General features: G+C 38.9%; 2 protein-coding genes across 15 annotated transcripts in view; one reads left to right on the top strand and one right to left on the bottom strand.

The window, feature by feature from the left end:
• The window catches only part of LOC139763510 (integral membrane protein GPR137-like), a 61,648-nt gene extending 52,665 nt beyond the window's left edge, over positions 1–8,983 (top strand). The window contains exon 10 of the mRNA XM_071689659.1: positions 1,133–8,983. Coding sequence (XP_071545760.1) covers positions 1,133–1,193 — 61 coding nt within the window. The 3' untranslated portion in view covers positions 1,194–8,983. The remainder of the gene's footprint in view (positions 1–1,132) is intronic.
• Positions 8,166–25,844, bottom strand: part of LOC139763508 (heterogeneous nuclear ribonucleoprotein K-like) — a 430,043-nt gene continuing 412,364 nt past the window's right edge. For 9 of the 14 annotated variants that reach the window (XM_071689654.1, XM_071689656.1, XM_071689651.1 and 6 more), the window contains 3 exons: positions 21,519–21,893; positions 21,213–21,400; positions 8,166–10,871 (listed from right to left, as the gene is read on the bottom strand). In XM_071689654.1, coding sequence (XP_071545755.1) covers positions 10,832–10,871; positions 21,213–21,400; positions 21,519–21,893 — 603 coding nt within the window. In that variant the 3' untranslated portion in view covers positions 8,166–10,831. Of the gene's footprint in view, positions 10,872–19,002; positions 19,086–21,212; positions 21,401–21,518; positions 21,894–25,844 lie in introns of all 14 variants that reach the window. The other 5 variants (XR_011716173.1, XR_011716172.1, XR_011716174.1 and 2 more) reach the window with 1 other exon arrangement.

Here is a 25,844-nt window from a genome sequence, read left to right as displayed (position 1 = left end):
GCTGTGGTTTCGGGCATTATTGCATGACAGCTAGAGACTGAGTGTGAACGAATTGGGCCTTTGTTGTCTTTTCCTAGTGCTACCTCGCACACATGAGGGGGGAGGGGGATGGTATTCCATGTGTGGCCAGGTGGCGATGGGAATGAATAAGGGCAGACAGTGTGAATTGTGTGCATGGGTATATATGTATGTGTCTGTGTGTGTATATATATGTGTACATTGAGATGTATAGGTATGTATATTTGCGTGTGTGGACGTGTATGTATATACATTGTGTATGAGGGTGGGTTGGGCCATTTCTTTCGTCTGTTTCCTTGCGCTACCTTGCAAACGCGGGAGACAGCGACAAAGCAGAATAAATAAATAAAATATATATATATATTATGATAATACTGTTATGTTGGATCAACTGAGACCCTCGAAAACATGTTTTTTACTGATTAGTCAATAGTTCTCTCTTGAGTTTAGAAGGTTTTATGTGACTTTATGTTTTCACCTTCTGTTTGTATAAATCAAATTCCTCTAAGTAATAGTTCTCATTTTGGCAGAATTGAGACCTTTAAGATGAATTTTCTTAGACTATTTTGTCAATAATTTGATATAGAAATCAGAACAGAGTTTTAAATGTAGGTTTTCATGATTTTTTTTTTTCCCTTATGATTATCTAAATCCCACTTGAATAAGTAATATCAGTCATTGTCTATGAACTGCGACCTTCCAAACTGTGTTCTTTATATATTTGTTAATAGGTCTGTTTTGAGCCAAGAATAGATTGTTATATGTAAGTTTTTGTTTTTTCCTTTTCTTTACTTAAATAACATTCCTAAAAGTAAAATTTTTTCATACTGGAAGAGCCGAGACCTTTAAAACATTGTTCTTAATATATCAGTATTTCTATATAGAGCCTTTAACAAAGTTTCAGATGTTGGTTTTTATGTTTTTTTCTGATGATATTCTGGATCCCCATCACATAAGTAAAGTCATTCATTTTGTTTGAACTTAAACCTGTGAGACCATATGTACTTCACTGATTTGTCAATTCTATTTTCAGGGTAGAATAGAGTTTTGTATATAGGTTTTTTGCTTTTTCTTACTTTTGCTTTAATCACTTGTGTATTTATCGATTTTACAGATCTGAGCTGTTTGAAACCTTTGTTCTGTGCCTGTTGATCAATAATGCTATGCAAAGCTAAGGACAGAAATTCAGACGTAAGTTTTTAAGCTTCTTATGATTATCTGGATTACATTTAGTTGAGTCCTTCAAAACCATGTGTTCTTCACTAATTTCTCAGTAGTTCTATTTAGAGCCTGGAGTAGAGTTTTATATGTACATTTTTATGTTTCTTCCTTATATTTGCTGTGGTGATGTTCCTTATTTTTTTTTTTATATGCTTTGTTGCTGTCTCCCGCGTTACCGAGGTAGCGCAAGGAAACAGATGAAAGAATGGCCCAACCCACCCACATACACATGTATATATGTACATACATGTCCACACACGCAAATATACATACCTATACATCTCAACGTATACATATATATGTACACACACAGACATACATATATGCACAGGTACATAATTCATACTGTCTGCCTTTATTCATTCCCATTGGCACCTTGCCACACATGAAATAACAACCCCCTCCCCGCTCATGTGTGCGAGGTAGCGCTAGGAAAAGACAACAAAGGCCACATTCGTTCACACTCAGTCTCTAGCTGTCATGTAATAATGCACCGAAACCACAGCTCCCTTTCCACATCCAGGCCCCACAGAACTTTCCATGGTTTACCCCAGACACTTCATATGCCCTGGTTCAATCCATTGACAGCACATCGACCCCAGTATACCACATCATTCCAATTCACTTTATTCCTTGCACGCCTTTCACCCTCCTGCATGTTCAGGCCCTGATCACTCAAAATCTTTTTCACTCCATCTTTCCACCTCCAGTTTGGTCAATCTTTCCTCACTCATTCTCTCCATGTGACCAAACCATTTCAAAACACCCTCTTCTGCTCTCTCAACCACACTCTTTTTATTACCACACATCTCTCTTACCCTATTATTACTTACTCGATCGAACCACCTCACCACATATTGTCCTCAAACATCTCATTTCCAGCACATCCACCCTCCTGCACACAACTCTATCCATAGCCCATGTCTCGCAGCCATACAACATTTTTGGAACCACTATTCCTTCAAACATACCCATTTTTGCTTTCCGAGATAATGTTCTTGACTTCCACACATTCTTCAAGGCTCCCAGAATTTTCGCCCCCTCCCCCACCCTATGATTCACTTCCGCTTCCATGGTTCCATCCGCTGCCAAATCCACTCCCAGATATCTAAAACACTTCACTTCCTCCAGTTCAAACTTACCTCCCAGTTGACTTGACCCTCAACCCTACTGTACCTAATAACCTTGCTCTTATTCACATTTAATGTCAGCTTTCTTCTTTCACACACTTTACCAAACTCAGTCACCAGCTTCTGCAGTTTCTCACATGAATCAGCCACCAGCGCTGTATCATCAGCGAACAACAACTGACTCACTTCCCAAGCTCTCTCATCCACAACAGACTGCATACTTGCCCCTCTCTCCAAAACTCTTGCATTCACCTCCCTAACAACCCCATCCATATACAAATTAACCCATGGAGACATCACACACCCCTGCCGCAAACCTACATTCACTGAGAACCAATCACTTTCCTCACTTCCTACACGTACACATGCCTTACTTCCCAATAAAAACTTTTCACTGCTTCTAACAACTTGCCTCCCACACCATATATTCGTAATACCTTCCACAGAGCATCGCTATAATGTTCCTATGAGTATTTTTATCAATCTGGTAGAGCTGAAACCTTTGAAACCATTTTTCTTAGTCAGCAGAATAGTTTCAAATGTAGGTTTTTAGTTTTATCCTTATGATTTTCTAGATCACATGTAAATAAGTAATATCTGTCATTTTTGATGAACTGAGACCTTCGAAATCATGTGTGCTTGGAAGAGTTTTAGCAGTTTTATCTATCTATATCTCTGATGCCTGTTTCCTTCAGGAACTTCAGTGAAGGGGGTGGCCATGGTGAAAGCACCTACACTTATCCCTTTCTTCATATTCATCATTCACATTCACCATTCCACACACTCTTCCACCATTACTCTCCTTTCAGCACTCTTCCATGCTATTTCATCATGCTATTTCCACATGCCCGAACCATTTTGAAAGTATTATGTTTCACCCACTCTCCCATTTCACAATTCATTTCCTTTGCATTCCCTGCCATACCAAATTACCCATACACCTCCTTATCACTTTCTTCACTTCATCCAGTCATACCACATATTCATTGCAAATAACTCATTTACACAGCCTGGATTTTGACCTCTCTGACTCATCTATGACCATGTTTTGGCTGTATGGGTCAGGGTTAGAACTAATGCCGTCCCTTAATCCCTTTTTCACTTGTATACTTACACCTCTACCCTTCCTTATTCTGTTAAGGGACTGAATGACTTCTATACTTTGTATGTGTAGGCTGCATAGGTCGGGGTCAGAACTAGTGCTGTCCCTTTATACCTTCTTTACTCATATATTTACACCTCAACCCTTCATTTATTCCATTAAGGGACCCAGTGACTATCCTACTCTTTTTATGTTTTCCCTTATGTTTGTGTAGATCCCCTCCCTTTAAATAATGATTATCATTGTGGCAGAGCTGATACCTTCAAATCCATTGTTTGTATCCTTTTTTTCAATAATTTTATATTGGGCTCAGAACAGTTTCCAATTTAGTTTTTCCCCCCCAATATGATATTTGAGATTTTGTTAGAATAAGCAATAATTGTGAATTTCAATGAACTGAGGTCCTAGATACAATGTCTTATTCAATTATTTGCCAGTAGTTCTTAGACCCTAGAACAGTGTTTTATACATATTTTATGTTTTTCTTTATGTTTGTGTAGATTCCATTCCTATAAGTGATGTTTATCACTTTGGCAGATCTTTGAAACCATTGTTCTTTGTCAGTTTATCAGTAAAATGTTTCATATGTTGGGAGGTGGGGGCTGGAAATCCTCCCCTCTCGTCTTTTACTTTTCCAAAAAATGGAATAGAGAAGGGGGCCAAGTGAGGATATTCCCTCAAAGGCTCAGTCTTCTGTTCTTAACACTACCTCACAAATGCGGGAAATGGTTTTAATGGTTTCCCCTGTGATTATCAGATCACATTTGAATAAGTAATAAGTTGTTTTTGGATGACCCGAGGCCTTTGAAACCATGTGCATTTCACCATAAATGATTTTTATTGTGGAAAAATTGAAACCTTAGAAACCGTTGTTCTTGGGCTATTTATCAATAATTCTACATAGAGCCAAAAAAAGTTTAAAATGGGTATTCTTTTTTTAATCAAAGTAATATTTGTCATGTTGGCGTAGCTGAATCCTTTGAAACCAAATGATAATCATGGGTATTGTTTTTTGCTGAGGCTGTAAGTGTTCAATATCTTGAAAGTGGAGGGTACAGTTTGGGCATGAGAAATTTTGTGGTGTGTTGAATCAGTTTATATAGGGTTATGGAGGTGGATATGTAATTGTTTAGTGTTATAGATGTGGATGAATGCAGACAAGAAAGTATAACTTGTATATGTCTGGGGAGTTAGGTTTCAGCAAGTCTGGTGGAATCGTGTTTAACAGTGGGTTGGTTGGCCAATGGTGTAATGCTTGTTAGATAAGACCGTCAGAATGGAGAGAGTACAAATTATCAAAGGCTTTGATAATCTTGATCTATCAAATTACCTAAGACTTGATTCATCTGATTTTACTTGTAATGGATACCTCGAATGAAGCAAAATACTTTTTCTTCAACAGGCATTGTTAACACATGGCACACCCTGACAAGTCCTCATGTATTTCATTCCTAGAACATCAACCCTCTACCTTTCCTTTGAATTCAAAGCCCAAGACTTGCTTCCAAACACAAAAATCAGGACTACTGTACTTTCAAACACTCATCTTTGCCCTCAGAGATGTATATCCTTGCTTCCAAGCTCTATGCACCCATATCCTTCAGTACTTCTATGCAATTCACTTCAGCCCCCTTGATTCAGTCTGCTACCAAGTCCTCTCTGAAGTACATAAAGCAGTCAGTATCCTTCTTATACACACTTCTTTACTGTGTCATGAGCCTTTGGATTTTCTGTCAAACAGCAACAAAAATAGTATTCGTGACCCTCTACCTACCTCATACAGCAAACCTGACCCATGCATTTACTTCTACTTCAGTGTCCTCTTCCTGCAAAGGGATTAAACACCATGGCGACATTACACTTCCATGAAAGAGAACCACCCTCACCGGGAATCACTTACTTTCCTCCCTTACTCTTTGCACACGTTTTACTCCTGGTAAATATTAATCACAGAATTCAGTAACTTTCCATTTACCACATAAGGCATGCTTTCCCCAAGTATTTTTCACACATACATTTCAAGGTAAAAGTAATCACCTTGGTCTATAGACTCTCAGTCTCTCCTGAAACCACACTTGTAGTCAGTTGCTCTTTGCATGATGCCTCCTTCTCGGTCAGTGCTCTTCCATGCACCCTACGAATTATATGTCACAAACTTTTACCTCATTAGTTTGACCATTTTAGTTTCGTTCCCTTCTTTATAAAAGGGCACTATATGTATATAAGCACTCCATTAGCCCTCCTGCACCTTCCATTTGGTCGTATTTACATCAAACAGCCTGAGTCACTAATCAGTGGCATCATATTCCGTACCTAAGTGCCAACTGAATCTACATAATTGTTTTACCATATTTCTTCATCCACAAGGCTTCCACCACCTCCTCACTTTTCACCATTCCATTTGCTCCATCTCACCTCTACATCCCAATCACACTTCATCTTCATCTTGTTACCACTTCTCCAACCACATTCCTTGCTGCCACCCTCATTTGTTGTTTTATTCTTCTCATGCAATTCATCTCTTCGAAGACATTTTTGTTGATGTTCTCTCTCCATTTCTTTGTAAGTTGCACTCCTTCCCTTTAGATACTGTTATATACTATTTCACTTGCAATTTTACTCCCTCATTCCACCTCTCGATCACATATATAGCAACATCCCATCTATATACCACAATCCTCACCCTTACATTTAAGCATTACCACCTAAATACCTTTCATTCCCAAAGTTTCATCTGCTCCTCCTCCTATTCTTCACTCAGTCTCGTAGTATCTTTGTACACATGCCAAAGTTCATCCAGTTTCAGTTATTTTCACCAATTCTCTTGCACATATGCTGTATTTACTCAAAAATAAGCTGCACATTTCCCTTCTGAAAAAAATTGAGAAAGTGGAGGCACAGCTTTTACTAGAATACATTGTCTTGAAACTGAGTGGCCTTTCCATCACCTAACAAAGGTCATATTTACCCCTCACCATCTTGTCACATTCATCTTTACTACCACTGTCTCCACCTCACCAAGTAGCTTTGAATAGAGGGCAGCTTTTATTTGAGCCAATACAGTATCATTTCCTTTTTCTATAACCTACCACAAACTTTCACACTCAATTTCCATCAAGACATGATGAGACACTCCATCTGTTGACCCTTTCAGCGTGTTCACTTCCATCACCACCTATTTTTTCTTATTATTATTGTACTTAGTCGCTGTCTCCCGCATTAGCAAGGTAGCGCAAGGAAACAGACGAAAGAATGGCCCAACCCACCCACATACACATGTATATATATAAATGCCCACACACATACATATACATATCTATACATTTCATCATATACATACACAGACACATACAGTATACACATGTACATATTCATACTTGCTGCCTTCATCCATCCTGTCACCACTCTGCCACACATGAAATAGAACCCCCCTCCCCGTGTGTGCGTGTGAGGCAGTGCTAGGGAAAGACATCAGCACCACCTACCTACCTTTAACCCCACTAACCCATCCCTTATCAGAATTACTGCTGGACTACAATGTGGAAGCTTTTCTCTTTTATTAAGTAGACCAGAAACAAAATCTCTCTTCAGTTGCATTTTAGATCCCTTCAGTCTAGGGTGTGCAAAAAAGGTAATACAGTGTGTACCAAATAGCACCATGTTTAACACACACACACCAACATATTAAAGGGTTTAAAGTAATTGATGTTGAAATTGCCACCACCATCCTATATGGTAAAGACACAGGTTGCCTCAACAAGTTCCCACGAGTAGAAATTCCTGTGCTAAGTTTTCCATAGACTACTAAGGCCAACCAATCTGTTAGTAAGAACATGAACATATTGTTAGATTAAACTGAATTACAAAGGGAGGGATTGAAAGTATCTAAATTTTATGAATTTTATTATACTCTTTAAGCATTAATACATTAACAACATCTTTTAAGGGGTAAATGAAACTTAGGCCTTAGTTCAGAGAAATCAAGGAAGACTGCTATTTCAGGTATACAACCATACTTTCTTGAATCATTCTAAATTTGTGCAATTTGTAAAGCATATAGACTTCCCAAGGGTTAAATTTTACATCATTAAATTTTTTCATCAACATAAATGATTTAGCATGTACATGATTAAGATGATGTCCTATGTTATCTTAATTATGTACATCCATCAGTAATCAACTTTAGTCAATTGCTATGGATAGAGTCTGCTCCAAAACAGAAGTTTGCTGTACATTTCATGCAGGATGTATTTTAGTTGAAAAGTGTTTTGTACACTGTGAACTTATCGAAACTAAATTACTGGCCAAATAAGACACGACACGATGCAATTACTGTCCACCATCTGTGCGGATCAAGTTAACTTATAGTCAGTTATCCAAAGCAGCACATCCTGCATAACACACCAGTTCATTAAGCTCAGGTTAAAAGCTCAGTATATATTTTTCTGTTCACATCACCCAGATATGTATCTTTCCTCATGCATTCACATAGAAGGATCTAGACAGAAACCGCCTTTTGGGTACAAGGTAATGACTGGCATGCAGCCATCCACAGATTACTGTTCATGCAGGATTCACAAGCAAATATGACTATCAAGGCATTACAAGAGTAGTTGTTTCTTAAAACACTGCTAGTGATAAAAAATAAAACTTTACAAACATGAAATCACAAAAGGGTAGTAAGAAAAAACAAGTTAATTTCATCTGGTATTTATTCCTTTATATGAATGCAAAATACATTAATCACATTACAAAATGGATGGCTTCAAGAGTTTTAAACTATGGACACAAATAACAGTGTCTGGTCCTTATGTATAAATCAAATCTCTTATATGTGAACATCCAGTCAAATTGCAGGACAATACTTGCTATTCAGGGGACCGTAGGCACATCTTAGACTACCAGATTTAATGTTCCAGACCATCATAACCATTTTGTAGATGAGTGAAATCATGGGTAATGAAAAGACAACCGCACAAAAGTTTCACTACAAAGGAAGAACTGTATGTGTATAAATGTCATCAAAGTTCACTAGGAAGGTGACAACTCATGCTGTAGTGGTCAAGTGCATAAAAATGGCCTTCCATATTGTGAGTTATTTCCTCTTGGGCCAGTTGATGCATAGTTAAATATGATCCCCTGAGGAGCAAATAGTGTTTCTTGTTAGAAGTTCTAGATACCACTGGACATAAACTCTATACGAGGTAATAACTTCAAATACTAATGTATGCAGGCAATGGGGACCGAGTACCTAGTTCCTAATAGAGTTAAGGCTCTTTCTTACATTATAGGGGAAAGCTTGCTCCAAACTGCACAAAATTAAAATTAAACCAATATATTCCACTGGAGCACTGCCAAGAGGTACTGTATGTTGGGACTAATAAGGATATATTTCCAAGTATGTATATATATATTTAGTTATATATTTATATATACCTGAAAAAGAAATCATTTTTAGGCCTCACAAATAATTTTACCCCAAAAAGTAACCCAACATCTCTTGTGTTGAGTGGCAGGCTTTGGCAGATTCAGTAAAAAAAATAATGGCCATTTATAACAAAACTGGGCTGCATGGAATGTCTACTTTACCTACAAAAGCAGGGATGACTGCAATAAACTTCCTCAAAACACAAGTAGCCAAATCACACTTTATTAAAGTTTATCATAGGTTTTCAAACCTAAGTTGATTCAAACCAAAGCAAAACACAAACTATTTTGAAGCAGATTTTATGCATTAAATCTATATTCATTGGGAGCATTGTTCTCAACAAAAAATACAATGTCAAGAAGGTAAATTAGACAGGGAAAATGTGTGAAAAGGGCACTGTTAATCCCAGATGTGTGGGGGAGGGGGCTGTTGGGGGTTACAGAAAATTCTGGCGAGTGTCCTTTGTCTTTCTTTTAGTGGTGACAACGATACCTTTGTACACGGATAATGGCTTTAATTATCAGGTACAGACATACAAACATACAGGGAAGTATCTTAGATGTTAACTTAACTGGGATTGATCTCAGCAATGCCTTTCACTAAATACTTTCTAGGACCAGTGCATACAACCTCTCCTCAATGTTTATTTCTAAAATTTCATCTACATAAATGTTTACAAAGAAAAGGATAAATACAATCTCTACAACATGACTAAAAAAAATTTATCATGTTAGGGACCTTCCTCAAACCAAACTCGGCTAAGTAAACATCTCAAGTACATCCCACAGAGAAAAACAGAGCTAAAGCAAAGGGCAGAATAGCCTCTACGTGAATGAGTACAACACCTAACAGTCAAGTCTTAGCACAGGAATTAAGGCAGGAAATCTGACTACAACCCTCATGGAAAGAAGCTTTGATTAAGAGATAGAATTTCTAGTGACAGACCGGAAAAACTGATCTAGAAGGAGAAATCTTGTGGAGAGGTTTTTAGAGTTAAGGTAGTTAGGCTGCCCTACATAAAGTAGGACATCTGTAAGGAGTAAGAGTAGGATCTAAGAAATCATCATAGTAGAAGTACTTGGGAGTGAGATGACAACATTTATTAGTAATCCATATGTAGAATAACATGAAACAAATATTATGACAATAAAATTGTACAAAAATACATCAGTGATTACTTTGGAGCTAGTTTATTTAGTCAAATACCTGAATATTTATAGTTAATTAGTGGACGTTAGGCTTCCAAGTCGAAGTCTAAATATTGACGAATTTCCCCTTCCGTAGATATTTCTTTCCAAATAGCAAGTTTAAAGTGAAGAATCTACAATCATATTAGGTGGTGATTTTAAGCAGGAGTAAATCAAAGTATGCAAGTCTGGTATGATCAATAACTGAAACACTCTGGTTTGAAGTAAAAAACTATACAGGTTATGCTTTTGATTAACAGTTACTTCAAAATATTGGATGGAATCCTAGTCGTCACCTGTGAGGTCATTCCACCAACAGTGCTCTTTAATAAGATTGCTGACCCATGCCATCACTGAAAAGTATGCCCAGCAATGCAGACTCCCTTTGTGCTACAAGGAATACCCCCGAGCATCATGTTTATAATCCCCATAACACTAATTAGCAGATATCAACATATGTAATGTTTCTATGACAGATGACGTTTAACTTCCAGTCCAGCTCGGCAGCATGCAATGGCAATAAGCCCAACACTTCAGCAATGATCATCTAAAGTTACATATCATGAGCTTCGCCATTATGAGAGGCTCCTTAATCCTACAATATACATTCTACATCACGTGTTTAAAAACTTTTCCTCCAAAGGTCCTTAAAGTCTATATAATTTTAGCCTTGCTGCGTGAGTTTGGTAATGTGTCTGCTTTATCAACTTGAGAATCTAATGATGGCTGGACTTCTTGTTGGTGTTCAATATCTGCGGCCCGCCTGACCCCCAAACTCACGCACACTGTGAAAACAAAAGGGGGAAAAAGGTGAAATAGTAAAACACTCAACATATCTATGTGGTCATCTCTGAATACATAAACAGACTCATTGAATAGTTTAATTAATATCACTATCATCACAATATACGTGATCATGCTGATCTCCATATTTGGATAGTTGATGAGATTAAACAGTAAATTCACTAAAACAAATGATGCAACATGCACTCATTAGAATGCTCAATTTTCAACACTGACAGTGATACCTGGTGAGGCATTAATTATATCAATGTTACACAAAATATCTGTTGGGCATGTGTACACCACAGGTTCTTATATATAAAGAAAATGACGTCAGCCCAAATGTTTCTTTGTCACTTCTATTTGTGTTACAGGGAAAAAGTTTTACATGTGTTGCCACATCTCAACCTTGTATATATGTATCATGTCTTTACTCCTATGCAGGTATGCACTCCCACCCATTCTAAACCTAGTATCCATTATTCAACCAGCAATGAGGGAAGGATGAACACAATGTTGGGTGTAGGATGACTGCCATGCCTACGATTCAAATCCATGCAGTTTGACCCTGGTCTGGCCCATGCTGACTCATGGTAAGTGATGCTAACTTTAACCCCACAGAGGCCTTTATGTGTTATTACCTATTTGAAAAGGTGGGTGTTCTATATTAATGAGGCTCCATCTCCTGAACTTTACTACAAACGACTTTCTGAATTTTTGTAACCTCTGCAGATTCAGTCTCAATTCAGTGAATCCCATCAGTCCACTACCCTTCTTTACATGTTTTCAAACAAGTTTCTTGCTTAATTTCAAGTTATATCTTTTCAGTTGTTTCATCCCTACAGCTTTTGAAGAAGTTTCCACTCTATATCATTAAGCTGATTTAGAAATCTGCAACAGGAGTTATGGGAGTGCATGAAAGGACATGAATTCTAGACTGATGAAGGTAAAAATGAAAAAGGATGACAAGAAAGACCATGAGAGGCAAAAGTTTTGGGAGCAGCTGTTTGTCAGCAGTTTTGATGCACGAAACTGCATATTAGTGATGGGTGATTTAAATTTGAAGGTGAGTAATGTAGCATTAAGCATAAAATTTGGGGCATGGGGTATTCATTGTTATGAATGGAAATGGTGTGTAGCCAGTAGAGTTGTGTGCTGAAAAAGGACTGGTGATTGGAAATACCTGGTTTAAAAAGGACATACACAAGTATATGTAAATGAGTAAGAAAGATGATCAGCGGGCATTATTGAATTACACATTAATTGATACGTGTGTAAAGAGAAACTTTTGGATGTAAATGTGCTGAGTGGGGCAGCTGGTGGGTTGTCTGAGCACTATCATGTGTAGGCGAGGGTGAATATTTGTAGCGGTTTTAGGAAAAGAGGAGACAATACCTATGAGGAGAGAGTGGTAAGAGTAGGTGAGCTGGGAGAAGATATATGGAGAAACACCATGATAGACTGAGTGTAGAATGGCAAAAGGTGAGAGTAAATGAAGCAAGGAGACTGGGTGAGGAGTGGGTAATATTTAGGGGAGCAGTGCTAGCATGTATGAGAGGTAAACGTGGCATGCGAAAGGTAGGTGGTAGGCAGATTAGAAAGGGTAACGAGTAGTGGGATGAAGAAAGTATAGATACAAGGGAAATAAATTTAAGTGTTTGCTAAGTAATAACTGTTAAGTTGTATGGGAGGGTAATGACCGAGAGAGTGAAGGCATACAATGAGCATCAACTCGGAGGAGCAGTATGGTTTCCAAAGTAAGTATGGATTAGGTGTTTGCTTTCAAGAATGCATGAGAAATACTTTGAGAAACAGATGGATCTGTGAGGCATTTATGGATCTGGAGAAAGCATTTGATAAGGTTGAAAGATATTCCTTGAGAGAAATAGATGGATGTGTATGTGGCATTTATGGATCCAGAGAAAGCATATGGTACAGTTAAAAGAGATTACTTGAGAGAAACAGATGGATATGTATGTGGCACTTATGGATCTGGAGAATGCATATGATAGGGTTGAGAGAGAATCCCTGTGGAATATATGGTGTGGGAGGAAAGCTGCAAGAAGTAGTGATCATCAATTTTTATCAAGGGATTACAGCGGTAAGAGACCCTTTGGCAGTACACATGTCAAAAAACTCACTCCAAAGGAGTCTACATTCCCTTACTACTGGAAGTAGTGCAGTTGTGAGCTGCATAAGCCTTTAAAGAGATCCTGAGTACTACCAGGACTCTTTACTGAAATCGGTTCCAAGATAATTAAAAAAATAAATATACATTATACATGACAGCTAGAGACTGAGTGAATGAATGTGGCCTTTGTTGTCTTTTCCTAGCGCTACCTCACGCACATGCAAGGGAGGGGGTTTTCATTTCAAGTTTGGCTGGGTGGCAACAGGAATGAATAAGGGCAGACAGTATGAATTATGTACATGTGTATACATGTATATGTCTGTGTGTGTATATAAATGTATACATTGAGATGTATAGGTATGTATGTGTGATGTGTGTGGATGTGTATGTATATACATGTGTATGTGGGTGGGTTGGGCCATTCTTTCGTCTGTTTCCTTGCGCTACCTCGTTAACGCGGATGACAGCGACAAAGTATAATAAATAAATAAATAAATAATAAATATGTAAAATAAATATATATATTCATTTGATTAGCACCAGGAACAAAGAAAAGGCATCATTCACATACACACACACACACATATTTGCCATTTACCACACTAGTGAGGTAGCATCAAGAACAGATGAATGAGCCTTCAAGGGAAAATCCTTACTTGGCCCCCTTTTATGTTCCTTCTTTTGGGAGGTAAAAACAGAAAGGGAGGATTTCCAGCCCCCACTCCCACCCCTCCTAGTCACCTTCTACGACACGCAGGATATACGTGGGTAGTATTCTTCCTTCCCTATTCCCAGGATATATATATATATATATTATCCCTGGGGATAGGGGAGAAAGAATACTTCCCACGTATTCCCTGCGTGTCGTAGAAGGCGACTAAAAGGGAAGGGAGCGGGAGGCTGGAAATCCTCCCCTCATTTTTTTTTTTTTTCCAAAAGAAGAAACAGAGAAAGGGGCCAGGTGAGGATATTCCCTCAAAGGCCCAGTCCTCATCCTCTGTTCTTAACGCTACCTCGCTAATGCGGGAAATGGCGATTAGTATAAAAAAATATATATATATATATATATATATATATATATATATATATATATATATATATATATATATATATATATATATAGTGCATTACATGACTCTTAGTTCCTGGTGCTATCTTGCTAATGCATAAAACAGTATGAAAAAGGAAATATGTATACATGTACATCCTTGAGGAGGTGTTACCAAGTGAAAGACAACTTTGGCAAAGCTGAGTTATTTGGAGTAGTCTCATAAAGAACATCTTACTCCAAACGAGTCCACATTTCCCTGTTACAGTAGCTTTTAGGAGGTCCTGGATAACACAAGGACTCTCACAGAAATTGGTCCTGGGGTACTGTAAATATAAAAAACCTCCTGAAGATGGGGAGAAAAACAGGTTCCAAGGACTTCCCGCATGTCGTAGAAGGCAAAGAACATGGGCAAGAGTTGGGAGAGCTGGAAACTCTCCCCTCACTGTATTTTTATCTCCTAGATGTTGGAACAAAAGAATGAGCCGAAGTGAAGAGTGCTCACCATTCTCAAAAGCTCAACCTGGGGTGTCCGAATGTGTGGATGTAACCAAGATGAGAAGGGAGAGGAACAATTTGGGAATGGTTTAGGATAAAGTTTGGGGTTGGTGTGAGGACAAGAGCTGCTGGAGTTAAGAAAAGAGCCCCACACAAATGTGGGTAAAAATGAAAGTGCATTACAAGTGGTGGGTGATCATTAGTGCTTATGCACCTGGAGATGAGAGGACTATAGAAATGAAGTGAGCATTTTGGGAGGAGCCAAGTAAATGTGTCAACAATTTTAATACAAAGGACGGTGTATTAGTGATGGGTGATTTGAATGCAAGAGTAACGTATGTGACAGATGAGTGATATACGATTGGAGGGTATGGGGTACTTATTCTTGTAAATAAAAATGGGTAACACCTTGTGGAGTTGTATGCTGAAAAAAGACTGGTGACTTAGAATACGTTGTTTAAAAAGGGAGACATACACAAGCTTAGGTGGGTGCGTAGGGGTGATGAAATGTGGGCATCACTGAATTATGTACTAAATGACTGGCATACAAAAGAGAAACCCTTGGATGTGAATGTGATGAGAGGCAGTTGGTGGGTTGGCTGATACAAGTGGGAATTTATGGAAACATGGTTGAAAAGGGCAAATGGAGATGTGGTAACAGACAGAAATTGGTGATGAGGAGATCTGTTAGTATTTTGAAGGACTGCTGAACATGTTTGATGGCAGATGAGGGATGTTTTGGACATGAAGGTATGGAAGTGACTGAGTCATGGCAACCTTATGTATGATAAAGTGCAGCAAAGAGGCTAAAGAGTGGACAGGACTGCATGTGAATTCCTTAAGAAAGGGATGACTGTGTTGTTGATTGGTTGGCAAGGATTTTCAGAGTAAAATAGCTCATGGTGAGGTGCCTGGAATACCTGTATAGTGCCACTGTATAAAAGCAAGGGGGATAAAAGTGAATACTTAAATTACCGAGGTAAAAGTTTGTTGAGTACAGCTGGTAAGTTGTTGGGAGAGCGGTGAGTGAAGGGATGGGGGCAGGCACAAAGCTTCAGATTAGGGAGGAACAATTTGGCTTCTTTAGGAGTGGTAGATGATGTGTGTGTCTCATGTGTTTGAAGAATGTGTGCAAGAAATACTTGGAGTAACAGAAGTACATGTATGCAGCATTTGTGGATGTGGAGAAAGTATATGATACGGATGACTGAAATGCTCTAGGGACAGTGCTGCAAATATGTGGTGTGGGAGGAAAGATGTGAGAAACAATGATAAGTTTTTATCAAAAGACTGCCATGTGTGCGAGAAGGAAAAGAGGAGGGCAGGTGGTTCCAAGTGAAGGAGGGTTGTGGTAGGGGTGTGTGATGTCACCGTGGCTGTTTAATTTGTTCATGGACTGGGCCGTGAAGGAGGTGAATGAAAGGGGCTTACAGACAGAAAGGGTACCTTGAACGAGTCATTTGTTGTTTGCTAATGACACAAAGCTAGTTGCACATTGACTTTGGGAGAGTGTAAATGGAGAAAGTTAAATTTAAATATCAATAAAAGCAAGGTCATTAAGTTAAGGATTGCTTAAGATAATATGCAGCAAACAAGATGGGTGGGACAATACTTCAATTTCTTATAAAAGAAGGTGATTGTGCTGCTGATCGGTCAATTAGGATTTTCAGTGCCTGTATGGCTCACAATCAGTTGCCTTCGGATTGGCAGAATGCCTGTATAGTGCCAATGTATAAAGGGATCAAAAGTGAATGTTCAGATTAAAGAGGAAAAAATTTTGCTGAGTGTTGCTGGTAAAGTGTATGGTTGAATGGGTGAATGGTGACTGAAAGGCAGGAGTCATGCACTGGGTTGGAAGTATGTGGCTTCAATAGTGGCTCATGTGTCTGCTTTGTTGAATGTGCTCAAGAAATACTCATGGAAACAGGACCTGTATGTTTATGGATCTGGAGAAAAAGTTTGATAGGGTTAACAGAAATGCTCTGAGGAAGACATTGCAAATATATGATACAGGAGTAAAGGTGTTTGAATCAGTGAAAGGGAAGGAAGAAAGGGAGTGGTTCCCTGTGAAGGTGGATCTGTGTCAGGTGTGTGATATCATCATGGCTATATAATTTGTTTATGGATGGAGTAATGAGGGTGGTGAATGCTAGGGCCTTAGGACAGTGGAGCAGGTATGCTGTCTGTCAGGGGTGGGGGGCATGGGAGGTTAGTCAGTCACTTGTTGATAACAGATTCAAATGAGAAATTGCGGAAGCTGATGTGTGAGTTTGGGAGTGTGTATGAATGAAGAAAGTTGTGAGCAAATGTGAATAAGTGGAGAGTTATTAGGTTTCGTGAAGATACATAAGTTATTGTGAGTGAGTTTGAGTGGAGAGACCTTGGAGGAAGTGGAGTGTTTCAGACACCTGTGAATGGATATGACAGCAAATGGCTCTATGGGAGCTGATATATGCCATAAGGTGGGTAAGGGAGCTGAGGTCCAGTGCACACTGGGGAATGTGTGGAAAGAGTGGTCACTGTCTTTAAGGGCAAAGATGGGTATGTTTGATGGTACAGCAGTCACGTTGGTGCTGTATGGATTCAAGGCATGGGCCATAGGCAAATATGTAAAGAAAAGGGTGAACGTGTTAGAAATGAAATGCTTGAGGACAATACGAAGCACGAGGAGGGTTGATTGAATAAGAAATGACAGGGTAAGAAAGGTGTAGTAGTAGCAAGGGTATGTATGAGAGAGCAGACGAGGGTGTTCTGAAACAGTTTGGATTTAAGAAGAGTTTGCATGAGAAGAGGATTACTAAGTGGAGGTAACAAGGAAAGTGAAGAAGCCAAGGAGAAGGTGAAAGAATGGAGCGAGATGCCTTAAAGGTTCAGGGCCTGAAGGGCATAAGCCATGCAAGGGATAGAGCAAAGTGAAAAGATGTGGTACACAAGGGACAATGCACTGTCAATTGGCTGATACAGGGCATATGAAGTGGAAACCACAAAACAGTCTGTAGGGCCAGGTTGTGGACAGGGGCTCTAGTTCCAGTGCATTATACATTACAGATAAATTTTGAAAGTGAGTGAATGAAGCCACTTCTATGTCTGTTCCTGGTGCTACCTCGCTGATGCAGGAAATGGTGAACATGTATAAAAAAAAAGTATGTGTATATGTATACTCATGCTTATTTTCCATTTCCAGCATCAGTGAAGTAGTGCCACGAACAAATGAAGAAATGGTCTCATTTGCTCATATCCATTCTATAACCGTCATGTATTATGTATGAAAACCACAATATCCTATCCATAACTGGGCCCTACGTACTTCTCCTTAATTTCCAGTGATTGCTTCATTACAGCCTAGCTCAGTTCCCTGACAGTACATCACCCTCTATGTAACACACCACTCCAATTCACTTCATCCCTTGCATGCATTACTTCCTTCTGAGTGTTCGGACCTCAAGCATTCAAAGCAGCTTCCACTTCAACCTTTCCCTTTGGATTTCCCCTTTTTTCTTGTTCTCTCAACTACTGACAAGTAAACTCTCTTAATCATCTCACTCATCCTCTCTATATATCCAAACCATTTCAGCATACCATGTTCTGCTTTCTAAATCATACTAGACTTCCTACCAAACCTCTCCCTTGCGACGTCTTTCCTTACATACCCATCTCACCGTTGGCCTTAGGCATTTAATGTTCAACACGTCCACCCTCTTCTATTCTCTGTATCTCACACACCCCTACAAACCATATATGTACATCATAGATATATATATACATACTAAAACTGGAATTTTTTATGTAATCATATATTACCTGTAACTCAACAAGAAGAGTATTCTAGCCCAGATCTATTACCATAAGTGAAATGAAATTTGATTAAGTTCTATTTTACATCTTGTTAATATCATCTCTTGCAAATGTTCAACATCCATGAATATTTAGGCATTTAACCACGTAAGGCTGTCGTATATTTCAGTCTTTAGTTAATTCTTCATAGATACAGAGCCTGCTTATTGTGGTATTTATGTTTGTGGTAGCCTGTTTCAAATTTAAGCATTAATTCAGTAGTAGCAGCTGCACTCAAGAGCAGCAGCAGTAGAAGCAGCAGCAACAGTAGCATCAGCATCAACATCAGCAGCAGTAGCAGCAGCAGAAGTAGCAATAGCAGAACCACCACCACCAATTTTCCCTTGCCATGCAGGTTAGTGACCAATGCAGTAGGAGGATTAGTGATTTCTTGTTATCTAGCACCAAACAACAAAATCACTAGTCTTCCACACCACATGAGCCTGCTGTTAGTTGTAAGTTGAGTGAGGTTGTTAGTCGAGCGTTGTTAGTTGCTAATTCAGTCAGAGGTTAGTTTGGCATCACTAGAGAAAATGCAACCAGCACTGCCAAATGACATACAATATTTATCTTGAAAAAGGTGGATTCACTAATAAACAAACTATAACCTGTTCACACAAACCTTGATTGACCCAATCCACTTCAGCACTCAGTTGTGTATTTGTTAAGTTAATTTGAGGACAGCAGCAAACCACTCATCCAATGCTGTGTGATGATAGACTTTTGGCATAAACAGTTAACAACAGCCTTAATTTTGTGGCAGAATGACAGAATCCTTATCAAAAAAGAAATGAAGGCTTTACCTTTGAGACAATTTTACACATAGCAAATTTAGTTGGCTGTGTGCTAACAAAACCGTTATTATAAATCAGAAATTACTCTTTCAAAGGAAAACACATTCACTGGACATGAGTATGATTAAGTCAATATAAAATCATGTTTCTATGCTGTTAACATACTTCATAGCCTTAAACACTGCAAATGCCTCAACTTATGCACAACAAGCTCTACATGTATTTCCTTCCTAACTGCCACAAGGTTGACTACTGAATTTTTCATCATGATACACTATATGTTTGACTGTTACAAGCTACAATGGATTTAAAGCTACCATCATGATCATGCAAGATTACTTTATAACGGTTTGCAGCCAAACTCAAAGCAAAAGTTCTGTATGAATATGTTTTCCCTTTAAATTTAACCTTTTTTTCAATTACTGGTGTGAAATAATGACTCATTTTAAAACTCTCACCTAAACTTCTTATGAGGTAAGAATAGAATTAATGAAGATTAAAACAGTTTTACATAAACTGCTGGATTTTTTTTTCACTAAAATGTACTGCTGGATTTGGGATGAAGAGTGAAAAGGCCTTATGTTAGCGAAATATAAGCTGAAAAATTTTTATCTATTTAGGCAGACCATTACTTTTCACCATTTGAGGGGTAAGGTCTTTAAGACAAAATTTGAAAAATCAAGTTATGATTATACATTTAAAAGGAAACTTCATGGTAATATAAAAATGTTCAAGGGCCTCGTAAGATGTTCTTTATTTTCTTCATTTAGATTTATTACTGTGTAGAGAATTGGGCCATTCCACTGACAAATAAACCTGGACTACCAACAAAAATTCAACACAAAATTTTCAGTATGAAAAAACATTTAGCAGTAAAGGTGCAGATATTAGTTTTGGGAAATGTCATTCAAAAGTTAAAATTACTAATCAAGTCCTGATGTCTGAAGAAGCCCAAATTCTACTGTGAGACTGAGACTCCCAGCACATCACTAAAAATGTGAAAATTAGACATCACAGCATCAAAAAATATACTTGGAAAAGAGAGCCCTAACCTACATAAACACTTCACGGCCATTCAAAACCTACTAAAGAAAAGATTAAAGATGATTATTATATAACCCAAAAGCCCATTCTCCAATGGCTGTGCTACAATCAGTAGCAGGGAAATGATGGACTCTTCTGTAGTGACATTTCACTTGCAGTGTAACCACAAGCAGGGTGAGTCTGGCAATGCCAGATAATTATACTGCACATCATCTCTCAAGCATACTTCCTAACACAACCCAGATATGAAACAAACTAAGGTATTACACGTCATCTAGGGAAAGGCAAGATTAACTTTCCATTATGAAAATTCCCATTAACCTGATGAAGGTAATTGCTTCACACTATCTATAAAGGCTTAACTTGAAAAATGTAATGTAAATAACCCTATGGCCAATGACTTGGTTAGAAATCTAAGCTGCTATCTTGATGGGGATTTGAACTTCTATACTAGAAAATTAATTGCCACACAAAAAGGGTACCTACATGGAAATTGGAAATGATAATTAATTGACAAATGAAATTTGAACATAAAGAAATATTTAAAGACTGTCCCTTCATGATTGTGTACAAGAAAATTAAGTACAGTACTACGTTTTGAAGAACCTTATTCTAAGCTAATATGGTATGTTAATTCAATATCAGTTTCAAATAAATAAAATAACGTTAAAACAATTATCACTATAACTATCTACAAAAACACTACCATAAAAACTCAGTACTTGAGTTAATGAGACCTACTCTTGATCAGTTAGTAAAAGAACTACTATTTGCATGCACACGACTGCACCTCATCACATACAGTTTTTATGCTCTTAAAAGCAGGTAAAATCCATAATTGAATTTTTTTTTTTACTTTCAAGATTATGCTTTCATAACAGGTGCCTAAATTCCCCATGACTTTCAATCAATGAAGGATTTAGCAGGCATATCACCTTCTACAGCATACCCATCTGTCAGCAGGTAGGAGTCACCACCTGTAAAATATACTCACCTCTGCTGAAGCAGATATTGGGCATGCTTGATCTGAGGTTCACTTCCATTGATGGTGATGATACGATCAGTGGCTCCTGGCCGTGAATCTTCAATGGAAATGGAAGCTCCGGAGTCTGACCGAATCTTACGGATCCTTGCTCCACCCTTCCCAATTATGGCTCCGGCTACATCCTTGGGTATCGTAACCTAAAATAACCAGCACCTCATTATATGAACTTATAAGATTTTCAGAAATATGATGAGATCCAAGAAAATTCATAAAACATTGAGCATAAATGAAAAGATGCATGTTTGGAAAACTGACCTGAGTTGTAGTTGTGGGTAAATCTCCGTTGTGAGGGTCACTGCCATTCATGAAGGGCTTGCCTCCCTTGTTCAGCATCCCATCAAAGTCCCCATTGGGTGGACCTCGCATATGAGGAGGTGGGCCATGTGGAGGACCCATGGGTCCACGCCTTCCAAATGGAGGAGGACCAGGTGGTCCACCTGGTGGTCCACCAGGTGGACCCATTGGTCCTCGACCCATTGGTCCACCTGGACCCATGGGAGGAGGTCCACGGCCTATGGGGCCACCAGGGAACCGATTCTTAGGAGATTCACCCCAGCCACCATATTCACTTGCATAGAATTCATCGAAGTTGTGAGGATTGTAAGGGTTGTTCATACCCTTGATGGGGCTCTGAAGACAAAATCAAGAAAATGCTTTAAATCATTTAAAAAAGCAACCACACAAAAAAGTATTTGAAACATCAGTCACTCTTACAGGCACTGATAACCATGAATCAATGAAATGCTCGTTAAAATTTTTGAATGTGCCTTAATACAAAAAATAACTTAGAGTAAGTCAATCTTATTTCCATGAACTATGTGCAGTATACAGTACAATGACGTATAACTGTACAGACACAGGACTGTGAATGACGAGGAAAGCAAACTTTCACCTTTTTTGTTTTTTTTCTACTGTGTTGTATCACAAAAATTTCTGATTACGTTTTGCCTGAGTTTTAAAGATATCCTTGTTATATTCAAAGAATCAGAAAAAAAAATTACGTCCATTCAATATAATCTAAAAATGGAAGAATGCAAATATAATGTAAAAGGTAAATCCTGAATGCTTTTCAGAGACTTCAGAACAGAATGTTCTGCATTTATTTGCAAACAGTTGCTTGCACTAGGCACTGTGCAAAAATACCATGAAATTGTGCTCGCATCAAAATAAACCCCAATCAAAAAAATAAAGCATCTCTTTTTCAGTGATGACACTCCTTCCTCGTCAAGCAATAAACTGCTGGAGTGTGGAAAAACAAAAGATAATGATCTGGAATTCTAGCTATCTCTGAGATGCTGTGATCTATCAGGAGCTGCAAGAAGTGAAATGTTCAAAATCCCAAATTAACTGGTTAAAAGAATGAATACCTGTACAAATTTATTTACAATTATTCCAAGACCAATTTCTATGAGAGTCCTGGTCTTACCCAGGACCTTTCTAAAGAATACTGCTGCCCAAGGTTACACTACTTCCAGAAGCAAAGAAATGCAGACTCCTTTGGAGTGATAAGCTCTTTGATAAGACAGTACTCCCAATCATATAGCCTTGCCAAAGGTGACTTTTCATTCATGGTGTAACCTCAAGAAGGTGGAATCCAGAGAACCAATGCGTGCAAATGAGCACCAAAAGTTTACTGAACATGACTGTGCTTAAACGTAAGGTCACTGAGTGGAGTATGTGATAGGGGGGAAAGAATACTTCCCACGTATTCCCTGCATGTCATAGAAGGCAACTAAAGGGGGCAGGAGTGGGTGACTGGGAACCCCCCCCCCCCTCCTTGTATTTAAATTTCTAAAAAGAGAAACAGAAGGAGTCAAGTGGGGACTGCTCATCCTCTTTGAAGGCTCAGATTGGGGTGTCTGAATGTGCGTGGTTGTAATCAAGATGAGAAGAAAGGAGAGACAGGTAGTATGTTTGAGGAAAGAAACCTGGATGTTTTGGCTCTGGGTGAAACGAAGCTAAAGGGTAAAGGGGAAGAGTGGTTTGGGAAAGTCTTGGAAGTAAAGTCAGGGGTTGGTGAGAGGACAAGAGCAAAGGAAAATAGTACTACTCCTGAAGTAGCTGTTGCGGGAGTATGTGACAGAGTGTAAGAAAGTAAATTCTCGACTGATGTGGGTAAAACTGAAAGTGGATGGAGGGAGATGGGTGATTATTGATGCCAATGCACCTGGTCGTGAGAAGAAAGACCATGAGAGGCAAGTGTATTGGGAGCAGCTGAGTGAGTGAGTTAGCAGCTTTGGTGCACAAGACTGGGGTATAGTGATGTGTGATTTAAATGCGAAGGTGAGTAATGTGGCAGTTGAGGGTATAATTGGTGTACATGGGGTGTTCAGTGTTGTAAATGGACATGGTGAAGAGCTTGTGGATTTCTATGCTGAAAAAGTCCTGGTGACTGGGAATGCCTGCCTTAAAAAGAGAGATATACATAAGTATATGTATGAGAGTAGGAGAGATAGTCAAAGGGCATTACTGGATTATGTGTTAACTGATATGCATGTAAAAGAGGGACTTGGATGTTAATGTGCTGAGAGGGGCAGCTGGAGGGATGTCTGATCACTATCTTGTGGGGGCGAAAGTGAAGATTTGTTGAGGTTTCCAGAAAAGAAGAGTGAATGTTGGAGAGAAGAGAGTGGTGAGAGTAAGTTAACTCGGAAAGGAGGCTTGTGTAAATACCAAGAGAGACTAAGTGTAGAACGGCAAAAGGTGATAGCAAATGACGTGAGGGGAGTGGGTGAAGAATGGGATGTATTAAGGGAAGCAGTGATGGCTTGTGCAAAAGATGCACATGGCATGAGTAAAGTGAAAGATGGGCAGATTAGAAAGGGTAGTTAGTGGTGAGATGAAGTAGGGATGTTAGTGAAAGAGAAGACAGAGGCGTTTGGACAACAATTGCAGGAAAGTATTGCAAATGACTGGGGGATGTATAAAAGAAAGCAGCAGGAGGGTCTTTTGGTCGGGGTGGTGTGCAAAGTGAGGGGGTCAGGGAGAATGGCTTGGTAAACAGAGAAGTGGTAGCGAAAGATGAAAGCCAGCAAGGCGGCAGGTTTGGATTGTATTGCAGTGGAATGTAATAAAAAAGAGGGTAACTGTGTTGTTGATTGGTTGGTAAGGATATTCAATTTATGTATGGATCATGGTGAAGGTGCTTGATGATTGGCAGAATGCATGCATACTGCCATTGTACAAAAGCAAAGGGGATAAAGGGGAGTGTTCAAACTACAGAGGCATAAGTTTGTTGAGTACTCCTGGAAAATTATATGGGAGGGTAAAGGCATCTACAATGCATCAGATTCCGGAGGAGCAGTGTGGTTTTAGAAGTGGTAGAGGAAGTGTGGATCAGATGTTTGCTTTGAAGAATGCATGTGATATACTAAAAGAAAAACATTTGGATTTGTATGTAGCATTTATGGATCTGGAGAAGGCATATGATAGGGTTCATTCAGATGCTTTGTGGAAGGTCTTTAAGAGTATAGAGCATGGGAAGTAATTGCATACTTGTCCCCTCTCCAAAACTATTGCCTTAACTCCCTAACACCCCATCCATAAACAAATAAAACAACCAGGAGACATCACGCACCCCTGACGCAAACCGACATTCACTGGGAACCAATCACTTTCCTCTCTTCTTACTCGTACAAATGCCTTACATCCTTGGTAAAAACTTTTCACTGCTTCTAGCAACTTACCTCCCACACCATATACTCTTAATACCTTCCACAAAGCATCTCTATCAACCCATCATATGCCTCCTCCTGATCCATTAATGCTACATAAAAATCAACCTGTTTTTCTCAGTATTTCTCACATGCATTCTTCAAAGCAAACACCTGATCCACACATCATCTACCACTTCTGAACCACACTGCTCTTCCCCAGTCTGATGCTCAGTACATACCTTCACCCTCTTAAACAATACCCTCCTAAATAATTTCCCAGGAATACACAGCAAACTTATATCTTTGTAATTAGAACACTCACCTTTATCCCCTTTGCCTTTGTACAATGGCACCATGCAAGCATTCCGCCAATCCTCGCGCACTGATCCATGAACCATACATACATTGAATATCCTCACCAACCAGTCGACAATACAGTCATCCCCTTTTTTTAATAATTTACAATGCAATACCATCCAAACCTGCCGCCTTGCCAGCTTTCATCTTCTGCAAAGCTTTCGCTACCTCTTCTCTGTTTACCAAATCATTCTCCGACCCTCTCACTTCGCACACCACCTCGACCAAAACACCCTATATCTGCCACTCTATCGTCAAACACATTCAACAAACCTTCAAAATACTCACTCCATCTTCTCACTTCACCACTACTTGTCATTACCTCCACATTAGCCACCTTCACCAATGTTCCCATTTGTTCTCTTGTCTTATGCACATTTACCTCCTTCCAAAACATCTTTTTATTCTCCCTAAAATTTAATGATACTCTCTCACCCCAGCTCTCATTTGCCCTTTCTCTTGACCTCTTGGCTCTTTCTTTTATACATCTCCCAGTCATTTGCAATTTGACCATTTCTCTGCAAAAATCGTCCAAATGCCTCTCTCTTCTCTTTCACTAACAATCTTA

This window comes from Panulirus ornatus, chromosome 47, assembly GCF_036320965.1.
Source record: "Panulirus ornatus isolate Po-2019 chromosome 47, ASM3632096v1, whole genome shotgun sequence".
Classification (NCBI taxonomy): Eukaryota; Metazoa; Arthropoda; class Malacostraca; order Decapoda; family Palinuridae; genus Panulirus; species Panulirus ornatus.
The sequence above is the reverse complement of the archived record's forward strand: the minus strand, read 5'-3'. Positions and strand labels throughout refer to the sequence as shown.